Source organism: Pseudophryne corroboree, chromosome 4 (genome assembly GCF_028390025.1).
Source record: "Pseudophryne corroboree isolate aPseCor3 chromosome 4, aPseCor3.hap2, whole genome shotgun sequence".
NCBI classification, from domain to species: Eukaryota; Metazoa; Chordata; class Amphibia; order Anura; family Myobatrachidae; genus Pseudophryne; species Pseudophryne corroboree.
Genome location: NC_086447.1, coordinates 496,202,504 through 496,214,994, shown reverse-complemented (window position 1 = coordinate 496,214,994; position 12,491 = coordinate 496,202,504). Strand labels below are relative to the sequence as shown.

The 12,491-nt window shown below is 40.2% G+C and overlaps 1 protein-coding gene across 1 annotated transcript in view; it reads left to right on the top strand.

Moving 5' to 3' along the window:
* The window catches only part of LAMA4 (laminin subunit alpha 4), a 222,287-nt gene that overhangs the window by 88,451 nt on the left and 121,345 nt on the right, over positions 1-12,491 (top strand). The window contains exons 12-17 of the mRNA XM_063917152.1: positions 1,599-1,766; positions 4,923-5,119; positions 6,919-7,035; positions 7,773-7,921; positions 9,609-9,750; positions 11,262-11,358. Coding sequence (XP_063773222.1) covers positions 1,599-1,766; positions 4,923-5,119; positions 6,919-7,035; positions 7,773-7,921; positions 9,609-9,750; positions 11,262-11,358 — 870 coding nt within the window. The remainder of the gene's footprint in view (positions 1-1,598; positions 1,767-4,922; positions 5,120-6,918; positions 7,036-7,772; positions 7,922-9,608; positions 9,751-11,261; positions 11,359-12,491) is intronic.

Below are 12,491 nucleotides of genomic sequence, written 5' to 3'. Positions count from 1 at the left end.
GTGTCGGCAGGTGTGAAATAAAGTTTTACTTTCACGGTGTGTGTCTCCTGTTTTTATTTGGGTATTTTTTTCCAGTAGAACTACAGGTACCAGCGGGCCGTTTTTCTCCCGCATGCTGGTACTTGTGGTTCTCCAAGTACCAGCTTGCGGGGGAGGCTTGCTGGGACTTGTAGTACTACTGGAAAAAACAATATTCTTTCATTTTTTCAAAAGGCTATCAGCCCCCCATCCGCAGCCCTTGGATGGGGGGACAGCCTCGGGCTTCACCCCTGGCCCTTGGGTGGCTGGAGGGGGGGGACCCCTTGATTGAAGGGGTCCCCACTCCTCCAGGGTACCCCGGCCAGGGGTGACTAGTTGAGTATTTAATGCCACGACCGCAGGGCGCTGTATAAAAGTGTCCCCCGGCTGTGGCATTATCTACCCAGCTAGTGGAGCCCGATGCTGGTGTAAAAAATACGGGGGACCCCTACTCTTTTTGTCCCCCGTATTTTTTGCACCAGCACCAGGCGCAGAGCCCGGTGCTGTTTTTAAAAATACGGGGGATCCCCTGTCAGTTTTTTCCCCGGATTTTTGGAACCAGGGCCGGCTCAAAGAGCCCGAGGCTGGTTATGCTTTGGAGGGGGATCCCACGCATTTCTTTTCTGATTTTACCCCATTCTATTTTTTTTTTTAAATAAAAAAATAATATTTTTAAAAATATATCAATAATACTTGTGCCTCCTAAATAGACAAACCATGTACCTAATCCCTTCTAATATAAATAGATATGCTATTACCAATAAAAAAAAACACAAAAAAAACATGTTTTTAAAAAATTTTATTAGATTCCGCCAGCAAAGTGTGGCGGATTGAAAATGACAAATTTACTGTCTAAAAGCACTGTTGTCGAATTTACAATCTTCAATTGAATATACTTTTGTCGAATTGCCGCATTTGTACCATTGCAGAAATGTCGAATTTGACAAATGTCGAATTTCAAAAAGTCGAATTTTGAAAGTCCGTTTTTTTGACAAAAAGTACTGAATTGCATTGTCGAATATTTTTTTTTGGCGAAAATGTCCCATTTTTCGACATTTTCGGGAATTCGACCGCAATTGCATATACCCCTATGGGTCTACTACTGTCTGTCAACTGTCAGCAATACCACACTGAACATGCTGACCTATTCCATTGTTTATGGAGTAACCCAATAATTAGACACTTCTCGCTATTGGTTAAACAGTGTACTGGCAAATTGGTTAGTTTTTTGGGTAACCTTCCTCCTTGTCAGTGTGTTTCTGGTGGGGGGGGGGCGTTACTGTCCGTGAGCACAGCAGCCCAAAGGTGAATTCTTGAGCTTTGGCTGCAGAAGGATGCCCCATCTTGGTCTCTTTTCAGAACAAATTGGAAAAGGAGACTAAAGCGGAGCACTAGTCATGCCAGTGGTTGCACACATGTATGACGTGTATGATCTCTACACTGAAAGTTCTGAATGTACTTATTTTACAAAATAAAAATGTTGTACTGAGTTTGACTTCAACTTAAATTTCAAAGTAAATTTGTTGATTTGTTTATACGAATATAGTCAAAGCTCTTACGGAACTAAATTCTTTCCACAGATACAATTCGAAAACTACAACATTATGAATCCCTTCAGGGGGATGTGAGCCCATCAGATCGTATTAAAAACATGAAGCAAGCAGAAATAATGCTCAAGGACCTTGTGCTCTTAAACTTTAACCTGCAACGTGTACTGGTCCAGGAGGAGGCAGGAAATGCAGAATACCGTAAGCTACACTGATCATTTTCATTTTATTACATTCAGAAATATGTTTTAGGACAATGCCTTTTGATAATATTAAAATATACCTAAAAATCAACATTCTGTAATAATAGTCATCTCAAGTTGTCTTCTTACAATTTAACTCTCTATCTTTTCCTTACCCTCCCATTCCACGTATCATATTTGGCTACATTGGGCATAGCATATGCAGGCCCTTTCAGAGGATCATAGAGGTCCAGGTAAACCCAAATTAAGAAGCTCCCCACCCCCTCTTTCTTTAAAAAAAAATATTTTAAATTGATTTTAATACTTAACTTTATTAAAATTCACAAATAAAGCACTGCATACATAGACCGAGGTACAGAATTATTGGATATTTCCAATTAGAAGTGCTTTTCTAGTTTAGGCACTCGGTTTGACCTTTTATTACTTGGAAATTGCGAAATTAGCAAATAGAGAAATATATATGTGAGAAATAGTGGATATAAGCGCCCAAGAGTGTAGGTATATAATTGAGTATATAAGGAAATATGCTAATGGTATAGATCCAATACACTTATCTGGTTGATGGAACTTCAATCAGATGACCGTCATATTGAACATATAGTATGCAAAAGAAAAAACAGCAAACATAGTGTGTACCAATATTGTATAAATGTCACTGCAAAAATAACATGAGGCAATATTAGGGAACAGGCTATTCCCAAGAAACACTTAGCAGCCTCAATATTAAAATGTTAAATACACAGTTTAATAAAAACAAGCAAATAAATACATATAAAAAAAGTTGGACTATAAAAACAAAAAGCTGGAAAATTTTGAGGCCTCCAGCCAGTCAGAGGCCTGGGTAAATTTCCCTCTGGAAGGGCTTGAGCATGTGATGCGATAAATATGACAGGATGTGTGTGTGTGTGTGTGTGTGTGTGTGTGCGTGCGTGCGTGCGTGTGTGTGTGTGTGTGTGTGCGTGTGTGTGCGTGTGTGTGTGTGTGTATAAGCAGGTAAGCTGTATCAGCACTATTCCTTTTTATTGTAAAGAGCAGGAACAATACTCAGAACACTGGCATATTTATAATGGGTGCATTGTGTGCACATGCGCCCCTGAGTCCAGGGGGGCCCCCACACTGCACACGCTGCACCCATTTTTTGAATACTCACCCCTCCGGAGTCCCGACCCAACATCAGCAGCGCTATTAAATCACTATATTAAAACCCTCTAGTTCTCAGACTCTCAGTGCTGCCGGCAGAGAGGAGGGGTCCCGAATGGAGGAGGCTGCACACGGGCTTCCTTCTCTATTAAAATGCCCCTGACTCAGAAGTATCTGTTGTACCACTAGCCACTCATGACACCTTACTTCTGGTTTTCACTGGAGTGGGTCATACAGATGTGTCTGGTGCGAGTGAAGTGCCAGATCTCGTGCAACTTTTCTAGCATCAGACGTCTTTTTTTGATGAAAATGCATCTTAGTTGCAACGTGATATGAATAGGACACATGAGAAAACGGTGCTGATTCATTTGATATGCGATACTTGCATATTGTGTGTGACTGAGTCTATACGGAGCACAACAGAACTTGTATTAGAATAAAGATGTGGCTGCTACTTTGTAGCACTTCATATACACATTCAGATACTCAGTCGCTCAGAGATATACAAGTGTCGTATTTCAAATTACTCAGCACAATCTACTGCAACTAAGATTCATGTTAAGGAAAAATGATGACCAACGCCAGCAAAATTTAACAGAGCCTGGTGCGCTGAGAGGGGCTGTTTGGTGCAACTGCAGCAATGATGTATGAGGACACATCTGTATATACTGTATCAGGGAATTCAATTTAAAGCTATAGCCACAAAGTGCCTATGGAATGGTCAGGTAATGGCACTTCATTGGAACAGTATCTTCCCCCCCCCATAAAGGTGCGAGCACAAATTAGTTAATGGGTTATACCGTAATTAACAGTACTGCTCACAGTAATGCCCAGATGCACATCATTGTGAATAGAATTCCCTATTGTGTTAGAATTCAATCCCAGGGATATTGCAGTTCCGGGAAGGGGGGAGCAGCTTTCTTTACTACCTGCGATGCCGGAAAGACCCTTAGGTTTATCTGGATTCATGTCCATATACTCTTTGACTTCTGACTTCCCACATATACATTACTGACTGTTTGTCATATTATTATATCACTACCTGTACTGTAGCTTCTTGTTCTTATTAGACAGATTCTTTCTTACTTATATTGTCTATGGATCTGTGAATAAAATCCTGGCCTGTTACCAACTACACGTCAACTTAATTTGTACTTTGTTTTCTTTTTAGTGTACTGCACTTATTCTATTTATGAATACTCCTTACCTTCCCTATATATTTCTGTCTGTTCAGCCACATGATTCTGATCCTGCTTGCTGGCAGAGGGTCTTAAATGGAAAAAAATGATATCATATGAGAGCATAGATTAAATATGAGCAAATATACACAACCGTGCACCTAAAAATTGCTGATCTCTAGCGTGTATTGGTGGTAATTAAAACTCTAGGCTACAAATTATACAGGGTAATTTTCTTACACTTTAACAAAACAAACTAAACTAAGTCAATAAATAATTGCTCAAGCAATATTTTCTCTGCAATCAGCCCAAAGTTACTTTTTAAGTTATGCACAGTTGTGTTTTCTAAAAGTGTGATTTTATGTACCATGTCTACCTTGTGAGGATCCAGTCAGTTTGTTGACATTCAGAATGTTGACAGGTTCTGAATATCAACAGTCAGAATGTCAACATTGACATAAGGTCTACTAGAGAAAGTCGACATTCGCAAATGTAGACATGGTAACAATGTCACCAAGTTGTCATTTAACATGTCAACATCAGAATTTCGACAGTACATTTTTCTGTTATTTTTAGGGTTAAGTTCAGATTTAGGGTAAAATATGCAGAAAACTCTGTAGACATTTTGGTGTTGACATGTTAAATGTAAACATTATGAACATGTCGACATTTTAACCATGTAAACATTTTGCTTGTCAACCTAATGTCCATGTCAACATTCTGTCAACAGTCAATGTTCTGTTGTCGACAACTACACCCACCTTGTGTATTCAGTTACAGTAAATTTAGGCTAAAATATATGTACAGTATAATGACATGGCCTCTTTATGTTTCAGTTTTAATTGAGGTCAAAGAGGACTGGTTGCAGATGTACAACAACACGCAATCTCTGTTTCCTATTGTGCTGGAGCCTATCACTGACTATAATAACAAACTCAGTGACATTGAAGAGGCCATAAAGGAAGCTCGTGAGCACGTCATGCAAGCAACAGATAAAAACACGGAAAACAGTGTCACGCTCCATATGCATAATGTAAGATTATACTTTCAATTTTTGTGGCAAGATAAGAAACATCTTCACAGTCAGAAAATAATTTAGGAGAGTAGCTCACCCTATAAGCAGGACTAGCTTGAGAGCCCTTCCTCCAGCACAGTCGAACAGGGCAGTCACCCTATAGAGGGTGCAGTATGGTAGCCACTGCTAGGAATCATACACATTCCTCCAGGACCCGTCATAGTGACAGTTGCAGTTGGTTACCAGCCAACCAGAGACGAAAGAGGAATGACATGGGATATTTAGTTTATCTTTATTACTCAGACTCTTAGCGGTTAAAGATAAACTACAAATCCAATTAAGCATTGTGCCTGTTGATGGCCGCCACTGGAGCTAGCCAGCTACTCAGACCATGCATGCTTGGAATTAGGAGAGAAAGGTGAGACATCTTGATGTGGGACTGGGACAAAATGGTACAAAATGGTACACATGCAGACTGATAAAACTTGAAGAAGGAGGAGTCTCTGCCATCAGGTAGGACAACCCAGTGGAGGATCTCTTCAAGTCTGCAGACTAACTCTGCAATGTAGTTCTGTTATTTGCTGCAGGTTGCAGATTGGATCAGTAAGCAGCACAATATGACACAAATTTGAAGTTAACATATCTCATAGTTCTAGATGTAGTGCTGAGTTGTACAAAGTCGGAAAAACAAAGTTCTTGATCTGTTGTCACCTTTGCATATAAGAAAGCAAAGAGCACACAGGGTATACATTTATTTGCAAAAAATACAAAGAGAGCAAGTAAGGGCAAGTGTTTCAATCCTGTTCCTTCCCGGCAATAATACAAATCCCATGCAGTCACGATTGCAGCAACCCACTGCCTTACCCTCTGCCTCTCCCCTGTGTCACTATCTCCCCATTACTCTCTCCTTTCACCCTCTGCCTTTCCAATGCATCACCTTTTCTCCGTCATATGGATACGGCATTCCCTTTAAAGCAATGCTCCTTGTTGCTAGGCCACATCCTCTTTTCCAGCTGGCCCTGCCCCTAGGATCGCTTCCCATTCAAGTGTGTAAGGCCTTGATAAGGCAATTTGCATCAACAAGATCCAGTAGTGCCGCAGCAGGACTGTGCATCTTGGTCCGGCACCATCCCACCTCTGGCGCCACACAGTAAGTGCTAGGGAAGCTGTGGCAAAGCAGAAAGGTGTCTGTCGGGAGCGTTCTAAGGACACGCCCTGCAGAGGCAGTGTGGTGGGGTTCCATCTGGGTAACGACTGTGCTGCCCCCTCGACCTTGTGTCCTGGATGACTGCACCAGTTACACACTTTATGCTACAGCCATTTCTCCCAGATGGGAAGGTCCAAAAGTAGGCAAGTATAATTTCATTTAAGTAGATTACATAATTGCTGTAGTGTTTTCCAGGTCTGTGATCTGACAAAATGTTTCTCAGCATTTTAAAGAGCAAAAATAATAAGACAACATAATTAAGGAAAGGAACTGACTTGTACTATCTTAATCAATTTTAGGCTATAACTTCCATCATTTTATTTTCTTATTTGGCACCAGATATTTGGCACTAAAATATATAGTAAAAACAGTCCAGTTGTGAGAACTATGTTAAATTCCAAAATGCCAAATTATCTTTAGAAATGTTTAAGTAACTAAATAATTTTAAATATATTTTTCTGTCTTACCAGTATTTAGTCAGACACATGTAATCTGGACTTTAATGGTTAGTTGATCCCAATACTCACATTTTATCAATATAAATAAATAAATAAATAAATCATATACTGTAGCTTTTTATTTTTGTTACTGAGAGCAACTTTTCCACTAGGCACAGACAGAAAATGTGAAAGAAACAGAAACATCTGTGAATAATGCACTGACAGAGGGCTGGACAACCCTGAATGACACCCACAGTATCATTGCCAATATAAACGATGTGATCAAGGTACAGTAATAACTATTGTCATAAAGTTTTTGGTTCAAATTTGAATGGAAACCAAGGTGTATACTGTATTTACTATGCAAGCCGCGGTTTGTCGCCAATTCTGGACGTGATGTTTAATGGGGCAGTAATATTACTGACAAAACCAAGACTATTATACATTTAATATTATTGCCCTTCTAAATCCCGTAGTTAGAGCAGGCATCTTTGAAAACCTGTCCTTTTGTATACTGTTTACACCCGTAATACTTACAAACACAAAAGATGTCATTTGCATGTACAAATGCAGAAGTTTGTTATCAGCCCTATATTTTGCTTGTTAATACAAATAGTATTTCGAAGTGCAGAAAACGGCCCATTCTCAAATTTTCATGAAGAATAGTCAAATATAGCACAAAAACTAAATACACAAATATTTTGCCATGATAAGTTCCCACATGTTTGCAAAGTACCAGGCAGTATTTTTTATTTTAGTAATCATAGATTGTAAATTTGTAATACACTCAACATATATTATAGAAGTAAGAAAAAAATAGATGTATTAAAATCTGACAAACCCATGTAAAAAGCATAATAGTCATTTATAATGTAGCTGTCACAGGACAATAGGATGCATATATCCACATACTGTATAAACGCAACTAAATAAAAATTTGTACTTTCAAGTTTTGGTATACCATTAGCATTACAATTGTGTTCAACAGTGATTATTCTAATTTACTGTACTCTGTTTTATATAGAACTTTTCTGGTCATCATGCTGAAATAGATGGAGCTAATAATACTCTGCAACATAAAATAGCTAATTTATCCCGCAATGTTGAAGATATAGTTCAGCAGGCCCAGATCCATGCACTTAATCTTCAAAGACAAGCAGATGGGCTAACCAGGTAGGTGATCTTAACAGAGGCAAAGATATGAGAAACTTTTACAAGTTATATTTATGATTGTTTTCATGATTAATGAATTGTTGTTCATGGGGCTCTGACAGTTTTAATACAAAACCGTTGAATCAGTTACATTTACTAGATGGCGGTACAGCTAACAGCTGAGATGGTCGTACATTACCAGTTTCACTGCTGCTATTTAGCCACTTTTTGGGCTCGTCACATTCCAACATCAATATCTGTCAGATGTTTATAGTGAGTGTAAAAACGGCCATAAAATTTGTATATAATTGCTCTACTGTATACTACTGTCAGTTGTCTTTGGATTTGCTGGATTGCATAATATCATTATACTAAATAAATAAATAAATAAATAAAATAAATAAATAAAAAGCATGATCAATATAATTCAAATAGGGTGTTACACAGGGGTGTATCTATAATGGTCAAAGTGTGTGTGGTACAGACGGGCCCCCTTCTCAGTGGCAGCTCTGCAAAATCACTGAGAAAATGGCATGGCAGCCATTATACTGCATTTTGCGCATGCACAGTAGGGCACTCACTGGGATAATGGCCACTGCACCATTTCCCCATAGGCCTGTGCAGGCGCAATACACTGTGGTACAGTGCCAGAGTCTACTAGCACAGAGGAGTCCCTGTCACAGGTGACACCGGAGGGGAGGGAGGGGGTAATGCAGTGTCCGCGTAAAGGCCGCGTGACAGCATAAAAGGGGCGTGGTCTCACGGGCAGAGGGCATGGCTTCGCAGGTAGGCCCGAGCCTCCGTTTTGTCACTCCGGGGGTTGTGGGCTTCACCCAGGGACTAGTGTGTGTGCGGTGCTGGCTCCCACACAGTGACAGGAGCTGGGTGCTGCACATAATGTCACAGTGCAGCACCCGGCTCCTGTGGCTGTAGAGGAGCCGGCACTTTGGTGACACCCCCATTGTGACGCCACTGTACTAGCATACAGTTGTGAACACATTGATATGCTGGCGGCTAGAGAGGAGGGGATCCGGATGGAGGTTACACACAGGCCTGCTCCTCTCTTGGAGGGGTCATTCCGAGTTAATCGCTCGCTAGCAACTTTTTGCAGCGCTTCGATCAGGTTAAATCTCAGCAAAACTGAGCATGCATATGCACCGTAATGCACAGGCATGACGTACGGGTACAAAGAGGATCGGTGCTAGGCAATGGATTTAACAAAGAATCCATTTGCACAGCCGATCGCAAGGTGATTTACAGAAAGAGGGCGTTTGTGGGTGTCAACTGACCATTTTCTGGGAGTGTTTGGAAAAACGCAGGCGTGTCCAAGCGTTTTCAGGGCAGGTGTCTGATGTCAATGCCGGGACCAAAAAGACTGAAGTGATCGCAGCGACTGAGTAAGTCCAGAGCTACTCACAAACTACTAAAAACTTTTTTGTGCCATCGGTTGCAAAAGCGTTCGCATACTTGCAAAGCGAAAATGCACTCCCCCATGGGTGGCGACTATCTGATCTTAGCACAGCAAAAGTTGCTAGCGAGCGATCAATTTGGAATGACCCCCTTAGTGCACTCCTGGTCTAACATTACATTTAAAAAAAATATATATTACATTAAAAAAATCACAAGTGTAAAACTGACAGCAGACTTCAGAAGGTCTTCTCCACACATTTGTACATAATCCTTGCGCCTTATATTTCCATAACTGCAGTGATTTAAAGAATATTGACACAAATGGACTGGTACAAAAAGCATTTGACGCATCCAATGTCTATGAGAAGATTGTAACTTTGGTTGAAGATGCTAATGAGACATCTGTTATAGCTTTGAACACTGCTGAAAGAGTTAATGATGTAAGTTACAATGGTTTTCTGTGTTTACTGAATCCCTATTGCTATCAACACCTGTTCCTAAACATTCCATGGCTGTGAGTTTGCAGTTCTTTGGTGTCATTGCCAGATCATTTATCTTCTTTGCTCTGATGTAACTTCATAATTACTGTAAATGTTCAGTCTGAAACAAGAGGCTTCATTAGCTTTTTTTAGAAGGAAAAATACATTGTATTTTATTTAAAATGTACTTTACCATTTAAAGTGTGAAAGAAAACAACTTATCGCGGATCTTATGTAGTATTGGGAGATCACGAAAAGGGGTATTAGAGAGTTAGAATAGGGGTAGGAGTAGTGAAGCAAGCACAGGCTGAGTCCAGTAAGGGTAATTACGCAAATGTGATTCATGCAGATCACCTCAGAGGTTCATATGTGCCTGTCAGGGGGGTATTAATTGCGGGTGCTTGAGTCCTAGTATAAATATGCACCGATAACATTGACACTCAGCATCCGCTTCTGATTTGCTGAAGATGCCTTGATCCCCCCATTGATACTGTTGTCAGTGTGGGTTCTGTGATATGTTTATGTCAGGGACGTGCGGTGAGCTAAATGGCTCAGGAGGCACTGGCTAACCCCAGAGCCAGAATTCCATGCAATATATGAACCAAAGGGTACATCTGGGCATTATACACAGGTGCAGCAGTATAAACTCCTGGAAATTTGGTGAGTTTTGATTAGAGATGTGTGGAAAGGATACACAGGTGAGGCACCTCCTCACCTGCCATAGACTTTTTGCTCCAGAGTTTGGGCTATAAAGATTATTAGAATAATGCAAAGAAGATATTTCAAACAAATTATTAGTATTTTTCATATACTTTATTCAGTCAAAACTCTGGTTTAAACGTAAGTATGACAGAAAAGGCTCTGCCTCACCTGCCTCACCCCACCGCACATCTTTATGTTACTTATTTGATATAAATAATAAGTCTGTGGGATGAAAGCAAATTCCCATTTGATTTTTTTTTAAAGGAGAAAGCACCAGGGTCTTGTAGTAACAGTAACTGAACAGTAATTGAATTTACAGTAATTATTACCTTTATTTGTATTTGCATGTGCATTTAATTTTCGTTTACATGGTAAATTTGACTTTAGTATGTATTAATAACAATGTCCAGACATAGACAGACTGTTTTATGTAATAATATTTAAATATTAAATCATGTACAAATGACGTACTACAATTTTAACATTTACTACTAACTCCTGGATTTAATTAGTCACATAAACAACTGTTATATACTAGTTTTAACCTGGTGCATATATAAGTTTCCCCTGGCACATATACTACACTTTCTAACCGTGCAAATTGTAAACATTTATGGGCACCTTTTGTACCTGCATTTTGACAGAAAAAGCTGCTTCTGACTCTACAGCAGCCACACTATAACAACAAAAATGTTAGGAACCATTTTAACATGTGTATGATGATTATAACAGAAGTCTGGTCCATTACTTAATGAGCATTGTTCTTCCAGGCTGTAGATGGTATCGATAACCAGATACGTTATCAGAAAGTTGAGAGTGACCGACTCTTAACTCAAGCTAAAGACCTGCGGGAGTCTTTAGATATCAGTAAGTATAAAAACCAAATGAATGCAATGCAAAAAATGAGTAAAAATAAGTACACTGATCATCTGCTCAAAATGATAATAGAAATCCGACAAGTTATTATTGAGCTAGCTGCTAAAGCCCAGTACACACTAGCCGATCCCCGCCGACGCCGATATTGGCGTCGGTGGGGACCCGACGGGGTACCAGCATCGGCAAGTGCATGCACACTTGCCGATGGTGGCAGGGAAGGGAGCGACGGAGGAGGGAAAGACAGCACTGTTGTTAACGAGGATCTCCCTCGTCTGTACATGTTCAAACGAGGGAGGGGGTCGTTAACATTGGCGGGAGCACGCATCGTTCACGACATTGAGTGTACACACTGGTCGAGATTGTGAAAGATCCCGTTTAGATCGGCCCTTCAGAGCGAGATCTTTCACTTTCTCGTCTAGTGTGTGTGGGGCATTACTGTGGAAAATGACAGATCACTAACAGTTCCTTATGTGGTGCATAAATTATTAAGTTACTGCACCTGAATGCAGATGCCCACCATTTCTCTAGTTTGGCTACCAACATGAGTAGTAGGATCCTGCTGTTTGTGGCCAGCTTTCTAGACATAGGGGGGTAACCAATTAGCCCCGATCCGTTTTTGGCCGAAGAAAACAGCCAGATATCGTGATTAATGACCGATAGTCATTATCGTGGTATCCTATTACAGGTGGTTTTTATCAGCTGAAAACGGACCCGCAATGGCGTGAAAACAAATGGGATTAGGAATAAGTCACCAAATATGTGTTATCGTGGCTCTGGCAGCATGCTTATTGCAGGTTATGCTTTGGGTGCCTGAGGCTAGTGCTAGCATTGGTGGGAGGAGTGCGCCGCATCAGGGCTAATAGGATAGCCCCCTGTGCTACAATTACCATCGCCCATTGACAACGGGTAATTGTATACTCCCCATAGTATTTAAAAAAAATATACAGTATCAGAATAATGCTATCGAGGATAAGCTTTGAGAAGGCTATTAAGTCAAGATGTCATAAATAGTTGCAAACAAAACTGGGGTTCATATGTAAAAATTGTCACATGCAATGGTAAAATGCATTGCCAATAGCAACCACACAGATGTTTGCATTCATTTTTTAAACTGCACATAAAAT